This window comes from Tachypleus tridentatus, chromosome 3, assembly GCF_004210375.1.
Source record: "Tachypleus tridentatus isolate NWPU-2018 chromosome 3, ASM421037v1, whole genome shotgun sequence".
NCBI lineage: Eukaryota > Metazoa > Arthropoda > Merostomata > Xiphosura > Limulidae > Tachypleus > Tachypleus tridentatus.
This window is the reverse complement of record NC_134827.1, coordinates 111,265,491-111,286,742: the sequence shown is the minus strand read 5'-3', so window position 1 is coordinate 111,286,742 and position 21,252 is coordinate 111,265,491. Positions and strand designations below refer to the sequence as shown.

Below are 21,252 nucleotides of genomic sequence, written 5' to 3'. Positions count from 1 at the left end.
CCTTTGTTGTAATTCCAATCAGTACATATCTTCACATTGCTTCTTTCTTATTGGTTGAAACCTTTGTTGTAATTCCAGTCAGTACATGTCTTCACATTGCTTCTTTTTTATTGGTTGAAACCTTTGTTTGAATTCCAGTCAGTACAGCAGTGAATGATGACTCCTTATCCAGTCAGTATGTGGGGTTAGTGATCGGTGTTCTTGCTGCTGTAATACTTCTTCTCATCATTGTCATCTTTATCATCATTGCTCGGAACCGACGAAGAAAGCATGCAACACCACATACTATGTTCAAACCTGTTGAAAACCGAGTTACCATCAATATGAAGGTAAGCCAAGTTACTCCATTCTAGTATTAGTTTGTATTGGACTATCAGTTGGTTAATTTAACCCTAAACTAAAGTCGTAATCAACATGAAGGTAAGCCAAGTTACTCCATTGTAGTATTAGTTTGTATTGGAGCCACCAGTTGGCTAATTTGACTGATTTTTAACCCTGATCTAAATTCATCATCAACATGAAGGTAAGCCAAGTTATTCCACTCTAGTATCAGTTTGTATTGGAGCCACCAGTTGGTTACTTTGACTGATTTTTAACCCTAATCTAAAGTCATCATCAACATGAAGGTAAACCAAGTTACTCCATTCTAGTATTAGTTTGTATTGGAGCCACCAGTTGGCTAATTTGACTGATTTTTAACCCTAATCTAAAGTCATCATCAACATGAAGGTAAGCCAAGTTACTCCATTCTAGTATTAGTTTGTATTGGAGCCACCAGTTGGCTAATTTGACTGATTTTTAACCCTAATCTAAAGTCATCATCAACATGAAGGTAAACCAAGTTACTCCATTCTAGTGTTAGTTTGTATTGGAGCCACCAGTTGACTAATTTGACTGATCTTTAACCTAATCTAAAGTCATCATCAACATGAAGGTAAACCAAGTTACTCCATTCTAGTGTTAGTTTGTATTGGAGCCACCAGTTGACTAATTTGACTGATCTTTAACCTAATCTAAAGTCATCATCAACATGAAGGTAAACCAAGTTACTCCATTCTAGTATTAGTTTGTATTAAAGCCATCAGTTGGCTAATTTACAGCTTTTTAATGACTTTTAAATTTGGTATTGGTTAAAAAAATAATAAATGCGTCTAAATTTGTTTTGTGCTGACTTCACCAAATGCTTGTTGTCACTTAAAAATAATTTTATGTTTATCCGCCCGCTTTATATCCCCCCAAAAAAAATGTAACGTTATATTATTATTTCGTTCTTAAATTTCTCGAAAGAGGTCGAAAGTTGTTTATAGTTACATCTTCTGAAAATTATAAAATGTAAAAAGAAAGAATTAAAGGTAATTATATTCAGTAGAAGTGTTAGATTAAAATAATATAATTATTATTTCTATATTTTATACTTTTGATCTTGTAATGATTTAAATAACAGTTCAAAATTGTTCAACTAATGTAATTAATAGTTAATGTACAGTGGAATACTTTAAGTGTTCAGTTATTTAAAAACAAAGATTTTAATGGGGGGTGGTGTAAATTTGGGAAAGGTTTAAAGCAAATGTCGCGAGAGGGCAGCTTTGTACATATGGTAACTTCAGGTGTACGGTGTTATGCGATTCACCAAGGATCTGGGAATCAGCTATTCACCGTGTTCACCCGTGGGACGTCAAGCTAATGGCAATGTCTACGGCCAGGTGGCGCTGGATGATGCAGACCCGGACAAGCTTCTGTACCAGGAACCCCAGGATTTCAAGCCTTTTGGAGGATTATACAGTAATGGTAAGGCTATTATCACAAAATTTACCTGAAAAAAAAAATTGACCATTAAGAAAAGTTAAAAACAAAATTTCATAATTTTCTTAGGCCTGTCATGGCCAGGTGGTTTAAGGCACTCGACTCGTAATCTGAGGGTCACGGGTTCGAATCCCCGTCACACCAAACATGCTAGCCCTATCAGCCGTGGGGGCGTTATAATGTTACGGTCAATTCCATTATTCATTCATAACCAAACAAAACCTTTTCATAAAGGAAACCACTGACTTTAGAATTTTGAATGTTATGGGTTTTTTTGTAATCACGACATCGAAGTGTTTTTCGCCCCCCCCCCACTAGTACAGCGGTATGTCTATGGATTTATAACGATAAAATCAAGGGTTCGATTTCCCTAGGTGGGCTCAGCAGATAGCCCGATGTGGCCTTGCTATAGAAAAACACACAAAGTGTTTTTCTTTTTTTTTCTTCTATTCCAACAAATCGTTATTGGTCTTGTTTCGGTAAACGGAGACTAGCAAAGAAGTTCTTTGACTATAGAGTTTCGATACCCGTGGTAGACACAGCGCAGGTAACCCACTGCGTGGTTTTTGCTTAACTACAAACAAACAGATCGTTTCTTTGAATAATGAGGACCTTGAATATTAGCTTTTAAACAATAACCTTCGTGAACACACACTGAAACAACGATGTCAATGATCAGATATATCGCGAATTATCCGTTTCCATAGCAATGTTATTTGTTTTATAACAAAGCCACATTGGACTGTCTGTTATGTCCAACGTATGGAATTAAACCCCTGATTTTAGCTTTACATCCTCTCACCGGAGACTTCCACAGCAAACGAACGCATTTGTAAACTCACTCATGTGATGCAAAGAGACACTTTGCTGGCAGAACCACAAACTTTGGAGCACATCTATCTAAAGTTAAAAAACGATACAACTTGGTGTTCACTGACAAACGTTAGTGGTAAAAATATGCTGGTAATATGGTGGTTAAGGTTCCCCAACACGAAACTGTATAAGCTACCAGCACCAAACCTGTTGGTATTTGTTATTAAGCACAAACATACACAAAAGTATTATTATTATTATTCGTGCTCTTCCAACCACTGGTGTCGAAACCCGGTTTCTAGCGGTGAAACTCCGCAGACACGTTGCTTGGAGGGACACACGAAGCTTGTCGTGTCTATAAACAACCAGATAAAAATAATTTTAAAATATTTTATAATTAAGAGGGCAGGAATAAAAATGTACCACACAAATTTGAAATAGTATATATCGTTATAAAGACCAAGGACTCATTAAAACCTTAAAACATGGCTATTCGATACAGTGTCCTCTTTGTCTATGACACTGTTTAAAGTGAATTGAAACAGGCAGGAAACACTGCCTTAGTGGCGGCCTTCCTTGCAGATGAAACTAAAGGGTCAACAGACTGGTCATTGCGGAGCCGTCTCAGGACAGCTTCTTACCTCTGATCGCTGTAGAACAAGAGATTTGATCATTTGGTTTCTTATTTTTTACCACAGTTGTTGTTCGTCGAATTTCGTGCAAAGCTGCTCGAGGGTTATCTGCGCCGTCTGCCCCCTCGTGGGAAAAGGGAAGAGTGAAAAAAGAGTTTTGTTATTTTACTTTTAATTAATTAATTATAGCAGTTTCTTTGAAACTTTTTTCCGGTATTGTTTGTTGTTAAGTGCAAGTATACACAACTGGCTTTCTGTGCTCTGCCCACTGCGAATACGGGAACGGGATTTTTAGTGTTATAAATTCTCGGGATTTGCCGCTGAGACACAGGGGGCATATAAAAGAAAGAAAGAAAGAAAGGGCCTCAATGTTCACCAGAGGAAAGAAAAAAGGAGAAGAAATATGTTTAGCGATGTTAATTATAGAAACTTGTTTAAAACCGAAACTAGAAAGTAATAAAGGTCCTTTGTGATGCTGTGGTCCTTCGAAGTGTAATATGTTTTAATATTGAAGTATTTAGCTTTTCAGGAACTGTCTTTTACCAACCAACGATTGAATATGAAAGTTTAAAATGTTTGAAGTTTTATCGATTTTATTTTAGTCATGGAACACACCATTATTGCTGAGTCATATATACGTAATATATATATATTTTTTCTCAAGACTCGACGACTTCAAGAGAATACGCTGTTCCAGATGTCCAGAAGCCTTCGACGCCTCTAGGTCACCCGCCTCCCACGCCCCTTAACAAACCCCCATTCCCCCAGACTTTACCCAAACCACCTCATCCTCCTTGTGAAACACTATGCAGCTACAGATGTGGTAAAACTTCCCAACATTCAGGGAGTGAGTGGCAGCACCGTCTACGCTGTACCTAACGTAGAGATGCTCAACAGAGAAGAAAATCCTGTTCGGGAGATTACGAGACATAGACTGAGATTTTTGGAGAAGCTCGGAGAAGGTCAATTTGGAGAGGTAAATATTTTTCATCTGGATTTTGACTTTGGTTCTTAAGCTTTCTGACATCGTAAAAACTAGTAAGTAAATATGTATGTAATTTACAGTTGCTTTGACTCCTTAATCAATGGGACTGACGTTTACCAAGAAGGCTTAACATAGGCCGTCATAAGAAATTAGTGCATGTGGCATAATTGTATATCGGGAAATTTCCCCTCATCAGAGAAACCCAACAATAAACTACTACTCTTGTAGTTCCTTATTGTATTGATCATTGTTAGAGTCAGCCATTGTTGAAGGGCTATTGTTAAGAGGATTTTTATTTCAATCAGGTCCACCTCTGTGAGGCAGAAGGGATCCCTGAACTGGTCGATGTGCCTTGCTACGGGAACAAAACCCTGGTTGCGGTCAAGACACTGCGACAGGACGCTTCTGACCAAGCTAGGACGGACTTTTATAAGGAGGTCAAGATTCTCTCCCGACTCAGGGATCCAAATATCGTACACGTGCTGGGAGTCTGCACGCGCGAAGAACCTTTGGCAATGATTGTAGAATACATGGAGAACGGAGACCTTAACCAGTTTCTTCAACAACACGTTCCTGATGGCGCCGCTTACAGATCGGTCAATGCCAAAACTCTAAGGTAGGTCGCTTCATCCTTCACACCAACGAATACAAAACGTTAAACTAAATCGATTTATTGATTAATTTAAACCACCAGTCTAAAGAAGAATGTATTCATAACAAGCCAAACGTACATTAACAGTGAGTGTGTTTTCGTAACTAACCAGTACGAAAATTTTAAAATAAATCACTTTGTTAACTAACACCTATCGCGTTACGAAACGAATATTTTTTATAACAAATCTAAACTAGCAGTGTGGGTATAGCAAATTTAAAGCACGCTAGCAGTGAGGGTATAACAAATCTACAGCTTCTAGCAGTGAGGGTATAACAAATCTAAAGCATACTAGCAGTGAGGGTATAATAAATCTACAGCTTCTAGCAGTGTGGGTATAACAAATCTACAGCTTCTACCAGTGTGGGTATAACAAATCTACAGCTTCTACCAGTGTGGGTATAATAAATCTAAAGCATACTAGCAGTGAGGGTATAACAAATCTAAAGCGTACTAGCAGTGTGGGTACAACAAATCTAAAGCGTACTAGCAGTGTGGGTATAACAAATCTAAAGCATACTAGCAGTGAGGGTATAACAAATCTAAAGCGTACTAGCAGTGTGGGTATAACAAATCTAAAGCGTACTAGCAGTGAGGGTATAACAAATCTAGAGCATGCTAGCAGTGTGGGTATAACAAATCTAAAGCATGCTAGCAGTGCGGGTATAACAAATCTAGAGCATGCTAGCAGTGTGGGTATAACAAATCCAAAGCATGCTAGCAGTGCGGGTATAACAAATCTAGAGCATGCTAGCAGTGTGGGTATAACAAATCCAAAGCATGCTAGCAGTGCGGGTATAACAAATCAAAGCATGCTAGCAGTGCGGGTATAACAAATCTAGAGCATGCTAGCAGTGTGGGTATAACAAATCCAAAGCATGCTAGCAGTGCGGGTATAACAAATCTAGAGCATGCTAGCAGTGTGGGTATAACAAATCTAGAGCATGCTAGCAGTGTGGGTATAACAAATCTAAAGCACGCTAGCAGTGTGGGTATAACAAATCTAAAGCGTACTAGCAGTGCGGGTATAACAAATCTAGAGCATGCTAGCAGTGCGGGTATAACAAATCTAAAGCATGCTAGCAGTGCGGGTACAACAAATCTAAAGCGTACTAGCAGTGTGGTTATAACAAATCAAGAGCATGCTAGCAGTGCGGGTATAACAAATCTAAAGCATGCTAGCAGTGCGGGTACAACAAATCTAAAGCGTACTAGCAGTGTGGGTATAACAAATCTAAAGCATACTAGCAGTGAGGATATAACAAATCTAAAGCGTACTAGCAGTGAGGGTATAACAAATCTAAAGCGTACTAGCAGTGAGGGTATAACAAATCTAGAGCATGCTAGCAGTGTGGGTATAACAAATCTAGAGCATGCTAGCAGTGCGGGTATAACAAATCTAGAGCATGCTAGCAGTGTGGGTATAACAAATCCAAAGCATGCTAGCAGTGCGGGTATAACAAATCTACAGCGTACTAGCAGTGAGGGTATAACAAATCTACAGCGTACTAGCAGTGTGGGTATAACAAATCTACAGCGTACTAGCAGTGTGGGTATAACAAATCTAGAGCATGCTAGCAGTGTGGGTATAACAAATCTACAGCGTACTAGCAGTGTGGGTATAACAAATCTACAGCGTACTAGCAGTGTAGGTATAACAAATCTACAGCGTACTAGCAGTGAGGGTATAACAAATCTACAGCGTACTAGCAGTGTGGGTATAACAAATCTACAGCGTACTAGCAGTGTGGTATAACAAATCTAAAGCGTACTAGCAGTGTGGTATAACAAATCTAAAGCGTACTAGCAGTGTGGTATAACAAATCTACAGCGTACTAGCAGTGTGGGTATAACAAATCTACAGCGTACTAGGAGTGTGGGTATAACAAATCTACAGCGTACTAGCAGTGAGGGTATAACAAATCTACAGCGTACTAGCAGTGTGGGTATAACAAATCTACAGCGTACTAGCAGTGTGGTATAACAAATCTAAAGCGTACTAGCAGTGTGGTATAACAAATCTAAAGCATACTAGCAGTGTGGTATAACAAATCTAAAGCATACTAGCAGTGTGGGTACAACAAATCTAGAGCATGCTAGCAGTGTGGTATAACAAATCTAGAGCATGCTAGCAGTGTGGGTATAACAAATCTAGAGTAAACTGTGAGTGTAGGTAAAATAACTTTAGAGGTTTATCTATCCGAATAATGTTTAACTGATTTTTATGTTTTTTAAGGAAATTTCCTTAGTATTTTTTAACTTCTTACCCACAGCTATGGTAAACTTCAGCGACATACCCAATCTTTATCTGTTTTCCTTTCTGTCTGAATTACTTTTTTGCTCTAATAGCTACGGCAGCCTTATCTACATGGCAACTCAGATAGCCTCGGGAATGAAGTACTTGGAATCTCTTAACTTCGTTCATCGTGACCTGGCAACTCGAAACTGCCTGGTGGGCAGAGCGTACACTCTCAAAGTAGCAGACTTCGGCATGAGCAGAGGGCTGTACACCGCTGACTATTATAGAATTGAAGGGAGAGCAGTACTGCCCATCAGGTGGATGGCTTGGGAGAGCATTCTATTGGTGGGTAACAACTTCTATCTTATCTGTTCTCTTTTTGATAGTGCAAAATTCGAAAGACTAGTACCTGTATTTTTTTGTAACCTAACAATGTTTATACTCTAGTAAGAAATATGATTTTGCTTGTTTATTTTTTAACTTCGCGCAGAACGACTGGACAATAGCTGCGGTAGCCTTCCCTCCTTCCTTTTCATTTAGAAGCGGCAGAACACATGGAAATTAGATAGTGAAAATCACCCGCCGTCGTCTCTACGGCCACTCTTTACGCTTAGTGGAATTGAGTGTCACGTTATAACGACTCCACGCTGATGAAAGGGCGTGCATATTCAGTGACGGGATTTGAACTCCAATGCTCTAACCACCAAGCTATGCTAGGCCTAGTAAATATTAAAATTAGCCCAAACAGCCTGACACTTAAGAATGTACTGGTATAGAACACTCACGGTTTGAACGGCTTGGTGATTCGAAATTTACTAACTGAGAGGTTTAATGCCATCAAAGCAGAAAATATGAGTTCAAAGATGTAGTAAAACATTTTCCTTGGATTTACCTCAAAGCTGAGTCATAAAACTAATGTAAGAAGGGGTTCCTTGCCAAACTTGAGAACTTGGAAACCAAAATTATCGTGTTTTTTTGTTTGTTTTTTGCCTTTTCACCTTGCGAGAATTTTAAACAGTACCAAGGTGAGACTAGAGCATAGATGTTTTGATAAAATATATCTGTATAACTCCATTGAGTTGAAAGTTTAAAGGTCACTTTGATAAAATATATCTGTATAACTCCATTGAGTTGAAAGTTTAAAGGTCACCATTTATTTCTTAAGATTGCAACCCAGAAATTGAATCACAAAAAATAGAATAACACAAACATTATATACTGTCTGATTTTCAAGTCTGTTGCTCACAGGATAAGGTATCATGACAACATACTGCCTGGTATGGCCAGGTGGTTAGGGCGCTCGACTCGTAATTTAATGGTCGTGAGTTCGAATACCCGTCGCACCAAACATGCTCGTCCTTTCAGCCGTGGAGGCGTTATAATGTGACGGTCATCCCTACTATTCGTTGCTAAAAGAGTGTTTGCCTTCCTTCTAGTCTTATACTGCTACATTAGGGACGGCTAGCGCAGATAGCACTCGTGTAGCTTTACCCGAAATTCAAACCAAACTAAATATCTCTTCAAAAAGGGCCGGCATGGGCAGGTAGTTGAGGCACTCGACTCGTGACCCGAGAGTCACAGGTTCCAATCGCCGTCACACCAAACATGCTCGCCCTTTCAGCATATATACAATATATATTATTTTTGTAGTCGTTTAGGACTTTTATGTTTCTGACAAAAAGCCATCTATGCCTAATAACTGTTGTGTGTTTTTTTTTTCACATTACATTTTAAACTATTGTACAGAAAACAAAATATAGAAATATCGCTTTAACATGACTTGCTTACTTGTTTTCATTTGATTGAGGTTTTCCTTGTGTTTTATGAGCCGTACGAGTGGTTTATATCCTTGATATATAAAGTATGACGTAATTCTTTCTGTCCAATTAGAAGAAAGAACCTTCACAACTTCATATTTAACGCTTGCTTTTATTTGCATATATTAACTTTTTTTTTTTTAGGTACAGTGATTACCCTCGGCCATTATGTTTTATGTATCGTAAATAGACAAACATGTGCTTAAACCTTAAATGTTTGCATCTAACTGAACAGGTTAAAACAGTTTTACCGGATGCTAGTCATCCCGTAAATTATACCATACACATCAGTACGCGAAGTTTGGTGTGTGCTCAGTAATTAGGTTCAATTCTAAATCAAGTAATGTAGCATTTGAATAACTAATTTTAACTTCTAATCAGGAAAACTTTGGCTCATTAATTATGTTCAGTTTTAATGCTGGTTGATTAAACTTGGTATCAAACCATCGTTCATTATTTATTAAGTTTATATGAACTTCGCGTCGCTTTCGAGTGAACGTTGAAAATTCGAAAAACTTGCCTCTTCTAAGACGAGTCTTTCAGAATCAACAAATGTTTCTATCTGCTGTATCTTTACATTAGAAGTAAAAATAGTTTTAGGTTGTCATCAATAATAAAGGTAAATTATTTCATTTACTGGGGTTAAATGTGTGTTTTCCTTATGACAAAGTCACATCGGGCTATCTGCTGCGCCCAGCGAGGGGAATCGAACCCCTGATTTTAGCGTTGTAAATCCGTAGACTTACCGCTGTACTAACGAGGGGCCACTAGGGTTGAAAGCTCCTCTAAGTTATTCACATGTAACCTTTTGGTTTGGTTTGAATTTCACGCAAATCTACACGAGGGCTATCTGTGCTAGACGACCCTAATGTTGTAGTGTAAGACTAGAGGGAAGGCAGCTAGTCATCACCACCCACCGCCAACTCTTGGGCTACTCTTTTACCAACGAATAGTGGGAGTGACAGTCACATTATAACGCCATCACGGCTGAAAGGGCGAGCATGTTTGGTGCGACGTGGATTCGAACCCGAGATTGCGAGTCGAGTGCCATAACCACCTGGCCATGCTGGGCCTTTTACAGCAACATAAAATACCTTTTGTGATGACCTTGTTTACAGCAACATAAAGTATCTTTTGTGATGACCTTGTTTACAGCAACATAAAGTACCTTTGTGATGACCTTGTTTACAGCAACATAAAGTACCTTTTGTGATGACCTTGTTTACAGCAACATAAAGTACCTTTTGTGATGACCTTGTTTACAGCAACATAAAGTACCTTGTGTGATGACCTTGTTTACAGCAACATAAAGTACCTTTTGTGATGACCTTGTTTACAGCAACATAAAGTACCTTTTGTGATGACCTTGTTGAAATACGTTGAACATAGGGAAATAGGAGCGAAGTAAAAACTAATACGTTTAGTTTTGTACTCTAGTTTTTATCTTATTTAATACTTTTTAGTTTAGTTTTGTTAGTTTACTGTAAAACATACTAGTGTGTGTATACATATGTAATTCATCACATTATTTCCAGTAAACTGTCAGTCTTCATATTTAACATTAGGAAAATAAACAACGATGTATAACACTGTGTAACACAAATTGTGTTCCTGGATAGTATGTGTTATTACACTATGTAACACAAATTGTGTTCCTGGATAGTATGTGTTATTACACTATGTAACACAGATTTTGTTCCTGGATAGTATGTGTTATTTATTAATTGCTTATGTTGTAAAAGTAAAGAAAATGACCATTATTCCCTTCAAACTTTGCTTTGTGACCTCGATAATGAAATTTAGATATTAACATATTTTATATGTAAAAACAGGCAAATTTGCACATTTTCATTTACATAAGGTCTGAATAAAACAACATATGAATCAAGATTTACATGTATTTATACTAATGTTACACACAAATGTTTACAAGTGAGTAGTTTTTTCGAGATTTGGGACTGTAATGTAAATCACTTTCACGTATCAGCCACCAAATATAGTCTCCCATCATGTTTTCGTAATACGCTCCCAGATCACAAAAGCAAAGTTTGAAGAGAAAAATAGGTCTTTTCCATTTACTTTAGGCATAAGCAGTTGGGAAATAACATTTTCTGTCCAGGAACAAGAAAAAGTAAAAATTTGTTACGTTATTGTCACATGTCTACTGGATCTATTTTGTTTGCTACTGACTGTTATTTCTACATAGAAAACGTGGTTTTTGTTTCAATTTCAGGGTAAGTTTACGACGAGGAGTGACGTGTGGGCCTTCGCCATCACTCTCTGGGAGATACTTACATTCGCCCGCCAGCAGCCCTACTCAGATTCCACTGATGAGCAGGTCATCGAGAATGTTGGGCACTTCTATCACAATGATGGTCTGCACGTGCTGCCTTCTCAACCGCCAAATTGCCCCAAGGAAATCTTTGATCTTATGCGGGAATGCTGGCAGAGGAACGACAACGATAGGCCTAACTTTAGGAAATCCATCTGTTCTTACAAAGAAAGAACTTAGGGTATTCCCCTCAACTGTAAGCTGAGAGTTGAGAAAATGATTACTGGGAGATTTTGTTATTGTTGTTTTTTTTTTAAAGGGCGAGCCTACTTCGTTCTGAGAGGGATCTGGTTCTACTTTAAATTCTGCATTTATTTTATTCTAAATATCTGCGTCGAAACTACTAATTCCTTTAGCCTAAAAGCTTAGTTTAATAGTCAGTTGGGGAACAAGCTGTCTCAGCCAATCAACTCTGAGAAATATGAAATCCAACTTCAAGGGCTGAGGAATTCCCAGCTTTATATTCTTACCAATAACCTGGCTACTTGACAAGGTATGTCTTTCTTCGATGCCGAGAATGGTACTTCGTAATTTAGAAAATAAAACTCCACGTGATTGGCTGACTGGTGATGCAAAACCAGCTCAGAACATGTAACCGTAACGTGAACTCCTTCGATTTAGAGAGAGAAACAGACTCGACATTCTCACCTTGTGAAGGCATTTAGCCTAACCTTTCTGGAGAGAGACTATACTGTAAACGTGACTAGGGCGCCATCTGTGATCTCTCCATGACAACCATATCAGTTCCAATTCTGAAGTCTATTGATGTTTTCGTTTTGTAAATGACTGGAAAAATTACTTGTACAGACACTTTAAAAAAAGTATTGTGTTAATTGTTTAAACGTATGGATTATAAGATACTTGTATGTTGAAATGACAATTTGATTATTGGTACTTACTACGCAGATACGTCTCCTTTATCGTGTTCTGGCTGAGACACTCCACTGATGACGTATGCACATTTACTAAACTAAATGTTCAGTTTTTGGCCTTGAATATCTGTGAATTTGTAAAATATTGCTTTATAAGATTTGGAGCTGTTTCAAAATGTATAAATATATTAAAGGTGATCTTAACATGATGAAAATAAGAACCTGTCGTTTACGCACTTAGCTATAATATTTATAAATCTCAATTTGTAACAATCTTCATATCTGATCAAGTGATCGTTAATGATGAATTACTTTCAATTTTATAAAAGTGTGTTTGTGTGTGTATTCGATTATTGATCCAGTGTGTTATGAGTGGAAAACTAAATGAATATATGAGGCATTTTGGGACTTGTTTTTTCATTGCTCGATTGACAGAAAAACAAACAAACAAGTGTAATTACGAGAGTAATTATGGAACCGACAATTAAATAACAAAAGGCAAAGACAATTTTATGAATAAATTAGTTAGGGACAGACCTTTAGAGTGGCGTAATTTATGTTATCAGTTTCAATTTGTTTGTTTTTATCGCAAAACGTGAATGTTTCACTGCGTTCACGTCAACGTTCTTCTGTGATAAGAGGTTAAAAAACAACTATTGTATACTTTGTAAATATTGTGATAGGAATGACGTCACGCAGGTAACGTGGGGGAAAAAAACACGCTCAAGTTAGTGATTTTTGCAAATCTGAAGCGGAATTGTAGCAAAATTACCAGAAAGAAAGCAAAGTGATTGCATTGACCAAATAACATAAGGCAAGGAATCTAGAAACGTTAATTATATTAGAAGAAAAAAACAACAACACCTTTTCAAGTTGGATTGGGGTTTTCTCGAAAGGATCGTGTTGTAACAATAATATTATTTAACATACTTTATTATTAAAATTATCTCAAATATTTTGGTTCGTTATATTATTTACTTCTGAAACTGAGTAAGTTGAGGGGAAAATATTTCTTTGACAGCCTTGCTTTACGGAAAGGTAAGAATATACTGCTATGTCACAGAAGTCTTTTTTTGTGAGATGAATATGGTTGACCGAAACAGTTTTATCCGTTATCTATATAAAAGGGTGTGGTCGTAAGAAAATAAGAACCACTTATAAAATCATAGTATTGTCTTTTTTTAATTTCTTTTTTAGTTTTAAAGACAAAACTAACCATGGTCTGCTTAGTTACAATTATTAGAAATTATTTCAAACAATATAGTTATATATTTTGATTTAGTTATTTATTTAAAGGCCTAGTTTGGTTTTGAATTTAATCGTATTTGTAACAATCTTTTTTTTAAGGGGGTGTGGGATATTTTTGAAATTTTCTGAACACTTTGCAAGTTCATTAAGAAATGTTTAGATAAAGAAAAAAAATTGTAATGAATCTTTGTGTAGTCGCTTTTTCTAGCCTTTTATTACAACGCTAAAATCAGGGGTTCGATTCCCCTCGGTGGGCTGAGCAGATAGCCCTTTGTGGCTTTGCTATACGAAAAACACACATAAACTCTAGCCTTTTATCACGAATTTGCGGAAGTACATCTATTGAACGTTTAGGGACTGTTCTATTTACACTGGCTTTAGAGCATCGCTGTTAAGACGTAGGCGATCATAACGATTCCATTAGAATTTATTTACCAAAAGAAATTGTTCGTCACTTCTTCACAAAAAAACAACCTCCCATACGATTACAAAGCACAGCGAGAAAACCAGAGTATGATCGCAGCAGTTTAAACTATAGACGTTTGATAAATATTTTGTGTGAACTGCGTTCAGCGGAAAACTAGGGGTAATTGAAATATGGATAAAGGTCATTCATTCGTTTTGATATGTTGGTGGTAATTAATGTTTAACATATTATAAGCCCGAATGCAAAATGTGCCGAACTTTCTTTACGAGTTCTGAACACCAGATGCCTTCTGACTAATTATAAGAGTTTTTTTTTAAATCTGATATACGTGTTATCTAACTGAATTTAGGCAACTTAATCCAGAATCGGTATCATTCTGTATATTTTCTTTTGCTTGTATAAATTAAATTGGTCCACTTTATAGTGTTACAATCTGTTTCCTTTCTTCTGTTATAAATGTATGTATATTTTATGTAAAGGAAATTCCACTGTCTTTATTAAACTGTGTTCTATCTCTCTCTCCGCCATTGTCCAGGAATTCTTCATTTTATATTCCAACACACACGCCAGTCCTGCTCGATACGTACATAGAGGGCGCTAATTTCAAACTAGTTTATTTCCGAAGTTAGACTGCCTGATAGATCTTTCAGACTTCGGATTATTGATTTGATAATTATACTCTCGGGATAATAATATTCAAAATTACTTCGCGTAAGTACGTTTTAAAACCATACTCTGATATTCAATAAAAAAAAATAGACGATTCATATGCAAACCAGTAGCGAATAAATTCATCTAACGTTGTCTAATTTCATATGTGGTTGTAATTCTTTATCCATACTGTTATACATATGCAATCATTTATTTACCGATGTCTTTCCATTTTACTTGCATTCTGTATTAATTTATGAAAGTGATGAATGTTTAAGAAGATACAGGCCGAGCGTGTTAAGGCGTGCGACTCATAATCTGAGGGTCCTGGGTTCGGATACCCGTCGCGCGAAACATGCTCGCCTTTTCAGCCGTGGGGGCGTTATAATGTTACGGTCAATCCCACTATTCGTTGGTAAAAGAGTAGCCCAAGAGTTGGCGGTGGGTGATGATGACTAGCTGCCTTCCCTCTCGTCTTATACTGCTAAATTAGGGACGGCTAGCGCAGATAGCCCTTGAGTAGCTTTGTGCAAAATTCAAACACAAGCGATTAAGAAGATATTGAATCACGTGACATAAGTAACTGTAGTAACACGGGTGAGCTGAACTGGTCAACTAACTTTTTGTAGACATTTAAAATTGACCTCGAAGACATTTATGGCTTCTTTGGTCGTTTGTGTGAAAATAAATAAATAATTAATACTTATAATAATTTGTAGTAAGTATTTTTCATATTTCTAGAATTAAATATCTTAGGAAGCCTGTCAGTTAGTGCTGGTACCTTAGAGCTCCTGATTAGCCAGTGTCAGTAAGCTAGAGCTCCTAGTTATCTAGTGCCAGTAGACTAGAACTCCTGGTTATCTAGTGCCAGTAGACTAGAGCTCCCGGTTATCTAGTGCCAGTAGACTAGAGCTCCCGGTTATCTAGTGCCAGTATACTAGAGCTCCCGGTTATCTAGTGCCAGTAGACTAGAACTCCTGGTTATCTAGTGCCAGTAGACTAGAAATCCTGGTTATCTACTGCCAGTAGACTAGAGCTCCCGGTTATCTAGTGCCAGTATACTAGAGCTCCCGGTTATCTAGTGCCAGTATACTAGAGCTCCCGGTTATCTAGTGCCAGTAGACTAGAGCTCCCGGTTATCTAGTGCCAGTATACTAGAGCTCCCGGTTATCTAGTGCCAGTAGACTAGAACTCCTGGTTATCTAGTGCCAGTAGACTAGAGCTCCCGGTTATCTAGTGCCAGTAGACTAGAACTACTAGTTATCTAGTGCCAGTAGACTAGAACTCCTGGTTATCTAGTGCCAGTAGACTAGAGCTTCTGGTTAGCTAGTGCCAGTAGACTAGAGCTCCTGGTTATCTAGTGCCAGTAGACTAGAGCTTCTGGTTAGCTAGTGCCAGTAGACTAGAGCTCCCGGTTATGTAGTGCCAGTAGACTAGAACTACTAGTTATCTAGTGCGAGTAGACTAGAACTCCTGGTTATCTAGTGCCAGTAGACTAGAACTCCTGGTTATCTAGTGCCAGTAGACTAGAGCTTCTGGTTATCTAGTGCCAGTAGACTAGAACTACTAGTTATCTAGTGCCAGTAGACTAGAACTCCTGGTTATCTAGTGCCAGTAGACTAGAGCTCCTGGTTATCTAGTGCCAGTAGACTAGAACTACTAGTTATCTAGTGCCAGTAGACTAGAACTCCTGGTTATCTAGTGCCAGTAGACTAGAGCTCCTGGTTATCTAGTGCCAGTAGACTAGAACTACTAGTTATCTAGTGCCAGTAGACTAGAACTCCTGGTTATCTAGTGCCAGTAGACTAGAGCTTCTGGTTATCTAGTGCCAGTAGACTAGAGCTTCTGGTTATCTAGTGCCAGTAGACTAGAACTACTAGTTATCTAGTGCCAGTAGACTAGAACTCCTGGTTATCTAGTGCCAGTAGACTAGAGCTTCTGGTTATCTAGTGCCAGTAGACTATAGCTTCTGGTTATGTAGTGCCAGTAGACTAGAACTCCTGGTTATCTAGTGCCAGTAGACTAGGGCTTCTGGTTATCTATTGCCAGTATACTAGAGCTCCCGGTTATCTAGTGCCAGTAGACTAGAACTACTAGTTATCTAGTGCCAGTAGACTAGAACTACTAGTTATCTAGTGCCAGTAGACTAGAACTCCTGGTTATCTAGTGCCAGTAGACTAGAGCTTCTGGTTATCTGGTGCCAGTAGACTAGAGCTTCTGGTTATGTAGTGCCAGTAGACTAGAACTCCTGGTTATCTAGTGCCAGTAGACTAGAGCTTCTGGTTATCTAGTGCCAGTAGACTAGAGCTTCTGGTTATCTAGTGCCAGTAGACTAGAACTCCTGGTTATCTAGTGCCAGTAGACTAGAGCTTCTGGTTATCTAGTGCCAGTAGACTAGAGCTTCTGGTTAGCTAGTGCCAGTAGACTAGAACTCCTGGTTATCTAGTGCCAGTAGACTAGAGCTTCTGGTTATCTAGTGCCAGTAGACTATAGCTTCTGGTTATGTAGTGCCAGTAGACTAGAACTCCTGGTTATCTAGTGCCAGTAGACTAGAGCTTCTGGTTATCTAGTGCCAGTAGACTAGAGCTCCCGGTTATCTAGTGCCAGTAGACTAGAACTCCCGGTTATCTAGTGCCAGTAGACTAGAACTCCTGGTTATCTAGTGCCAGTAGACTAGAACTCCTGGTTATCTAGTGCCAGTAGACTAGAACTACTAGTTATCTAGTGCCAGTAGACTAGAACTCCTGGTTATCTAGTGCCAGTAGACTAGAGCTTCTGGTTATCTAGTGCCAGTAGACTATAGCTTCTGGTTATGTAGTGCCAGTAGACTAGAACTCCTGGTTATCTAGTGCCAGTAGACTAGAGCTTCTGGTTATCTAGTGCCAGTAGGCTAGAGCTTCTGGTTATCTAGTGCCAGTAGACTAGAGCTCCCGGTTATTTAGTGTCAGTAGACTAGAACTACTAGTTATCTAGTATTATTATGCTAAAACTCCTCGTGGTTATTAAAGGGTGGTAAGTAAAAGCTCCTGGCCAGCTAGTGACGATACGTTAGAACTAGTAGTCAATTATAACCCCTGACCAGTAGGTTAGAACTACTGGCAATATACAGTTATGTTTGAAGGCACTTTAAAACTCCTGGCCACCGGGTAAGACTTAGTACTGAACCAGTTAGTGGCAATAGATAAACGTACTCATCAGTTAGTAGATCAATGTTTTCACAATATTCCACATATACATTCACGCATATTTGAGTAACATATCATCCTGATAGGTTACGTATTTAAAGGTGATCCTGACAAAAAGTACCTTTAATTACCAAATGTTTTAAACAACTTCATTAATTTGATTAACGCCTTTTAGTGTCATTTCTGCTTATTTAAAGTAATTTCTGCAAATCGTTGTAATGAACTTATATCAATCGTTGTCGTGGTTTGTAGACCATACAACTGTCTAAAGCTAATTATTAATTATTCAACTTTTTTTCACTAGGTAATATTTAGTAATTAGTCCGATAGCCATGACAGCGACAATTTTCTGGTATGACACATGTCGTAATAATCGAGTAACATTTTCTGCATTAGCACTATTTTTTGTGCGCGGATGTATTTTATTATGTGATGTTGGACTGTATAAAAGTGGAAGAATCTGTGAATCAGTAAGTGATTGTTTGTCTTTGCTGAACAACTATGGAAACAATGGACATACCAAAAGAGTATAAAGGTAAAATTAGCTGGAAACGAAACATTTCTAAAGCGAGTTTCATTTATGGGAAATGAGACATCAGGTACATTAAGAACAATAAGGTTTTTCCAATATCTAAATGTAAAAAATTCTACAAGTTAAATCATCTCTTAAGAAAACAAAATCTCTGCCTTGTCGGAAATTCAATGTACAAATTTGGATTGGTGTTGTAACCTGTAGAATTTAAATTTTGGACGACGCAGTTCATGTCAAATTGCTACTCTTGAATATCAATAATAGCCCGTGTCGCTGCCTCACACTTTGGATGAACCGTCTGTTTGGTGGAGAATGTTCCCATTTGTAAATGGCAGATAGATGGGTTAAGAATGCCCCCACATGTAAATAACAGCTAAACGGTGGGGGATGTCTCCAGGTCTAAAAGACAGCTACACGGTGGGGGATGTCTCCAGGTCTAAATGACAGCTACACGGTGGGGCATGTCTCCACATCTAAATGACAGTTACACGGTGGGGGATGTCTCCACTTCTAAATGACAGCTACACGGTGGGGGATGTCTCCACTTCTAAATGACAGCTACACAGTGGGGCATGTCTCCACATCTAAATGACAGTTACACGGTGGGGGATGTCTCCACATCTAAATGACAGTTACACGGTGGGGGATGTCTCCACTTCTAAATGACAGCTACACGGTGGGGCATGTCTCCACATCTAAATGACAACTACACAGTGGGGAATATCCCCACATGTAAATAACGGCTACATGGTGGAACATGTCTTCACTTGGAAGGGAATGTCTTCTCTTGTGAGTGACAACTACACGATGAGGAGTGTCTCTACTTGTAAATGAAGTGACAGCTACATGGTTTATCTGTTTCATATTGACAATAACCAAATGGGTAAATTAACGACTTAGACTAAACGATTCGTCAGATCTAATTGACTCGTATTTCAGAACACAAAAACTACAGAAAAAGCCTACAAATGAACTATTTTCTGAAAAGTTACAAAAGACACAATATAAAAATGAAACGTTTTGTAATTTTCACCGAAGCTGTCAATAACGTTTTATTAAATGAGGCTTACATATTTATTCTGAATAGCACTGATTTATGAAGTGATTCTTGCTCTGATGAAGGAATGCACATTTTCATTCTCAGTTATATTTTTATAGTAAAACAGTCACACGTTTTTAACGCCAACTGTATCTACAAATTGGATAAACCAATGTTGTTCAGGAAAAATAATAAAACAAAATTGAGAAAATAGGTTTCATTTCTTCTTTTTCTAAAGCTATATCATTCGATAACAGGACGATAATTTACCTTATTTTCAACTTCAGAGGACCTTTGGCTTCTAAAATTCGATAGAATGATTTGCTGACGAATGTCGAGAAAACTATAATTCTAGTTCAGAATGGAACCTTTATCTTGCAAAAAAAAAAAAAAAAAAAGGCTTAGGTTTTTAAAACACTTAGCACGTTCTCGTTATATTAGCGAATATGATGGATTATCAGTTTCTATTGAACAGGATCGGAGACGTGGCGGAAAAAAACCCAACAAGCATATTGACAAGAGCTAGTAACGCAACAAACGGAAAAAGAAAACAACTTCAGCAAGTCTTCAACGAGAACATTACGAACATAAATGGCGAAATTATACATGATGAAAATGACATTAATAACACCGATAATCATGTTTTGGCATTAATGGAAAATGGGGATAATGACAGGGGAAAAATACGTGATGAAAAAATGCAGAATAACATATGATATCGAGAGGTGTCTTCGGAAGAGATGTATCTTTACTGAGTGTGTGTTTTCTTATAGCAAAGCTACATCGGGCTGTCTGATAAGTCCACCGAGGGAATCGAACCTCTGATATTAGCATTGTAAATCCATAGAATTACCGCTGAACCAGCGGGGGAATTCTTTGACGAAAAGTTACTAAGTCAGAAATCAGGGGAAAGTGAATTATTTAATTATACTAATGAATCAAGCCGTATTATTACTCTTAGCATTTTAGTAATAAAGAAAATATGTTGTACTTTCTTAGCCAATGATGCAGAATTAGTTATTGTTTAACATAGGAAAATAAAAATTCAAAGATAGCAGAGAATTCAAAGAAATCAAATGCTTGTTTGTTTTTTTAATTTCGCGCAAAGCTACTCGAGGGCTATCTGCGCTAGCCGTCCCAAATTCTGCAGTGTGGGACTAGAGGGAAGGCAGCTAGTCATCACCACCCACCGCCAACTCTTGGGCTACTCTTTTACCAACGAATAGTGGGATTGACCGTCACATTATAACGCTCCCACGGCTGAAAGGGCAAGCATTTTTGGTGCGACGAGGATTCGAACCTCCGACCCTCAGATTACGAGTCGAACGCTTTAACCCACCTAGCCATGCAGAACCATATACGAATCTAAACTAATATATTGTTTGCTTTCTTGAGATTAAATTATACTTAGAGTTACCGCAATCAACACTCTAAATTATATCTCCCCCTAAAAAACATTTATTTCAGGTCATGGCTTTATCTCTTAGCTTAGAAAATATACCACTGCAGTGTTTTGGGATTTAGTATTTAGCTTGAAAACTGATTTACTTCCGATAAGTATTCAGTTTGTTGATACATAGTCTTGAAAAAATCTTATTCTGTAAAATAGTCAAAAATGGTTTTGTTTTTTTTTAATTTCTCACAAAGCCACACGAGGACTATCTGGCCTAGCCGTCCCTAATTTAGCAGTGTAAGACTAGAGGGGAAGGCAGCTAGTCATCACCACCCACCGCCAACTCTTCGGCTACTCTTTTACCAACGAATAGTGGGATTGACCGTAACTTTATAACGCCCTCACGGCTGGAAGGGAGAGCATGTTTGGCGCGACGGGGATGCGAACCCGCGACCCTGAGATTACGAGTCGCACGCCTTAACACGCTTGGCCATGCCGGGCCTTTTTTATTTTCATATAGTTAGTTACACCTGATGAGAAAGGCCCACATGTGATAACCGAGTGGTGTGTGGCCGCAATTGCGATTCGTGACGCCACGAGCGACATTTTAGCGCTAATGCAGTTGATTCATA

General features: G+C 38.2%; 1 protein-coding gene across 1 annotated transcript in view; it reads left to right on the top strand.

The window, feature by feature from the left end:
- The window catches only part of LOC143245971 (epithelial discoidin domain-containing receptor 1-like), a 38,502-nt gene extending 27,014 nt beyond the window's left edge, over window positions 1–11,488 (top strand). Inside the window, 8 exon segments of the mRNA XM_076492223.1 lie at window positions 130–329; window positions 1,635–1,788; window positions 3,913–4,037; window positions 4,039–4,224; window positions 4,539–4,849; window positions 7,235–7,469; window positions 11,175–11,415; window positions 11,418–11,488. Of these exon segments, the coding sequence (XP_076348338.1) occupies window positions 130–329; window positions 1,635–1,788; window positions 3,913–4,037; window positions 4,039–4,224; window positions 4,539–4,849; window positions 7,235–7,469; window positions 11,175–11,415; window positions 11,418–11,473 (1,508 nt within the window). The 3' untranslated portion in view covers window positions 11,474–11,488.
- The last annotated feature ends 9,764 nt before the right edge of the window (window positions 11,489–21,252 follow it).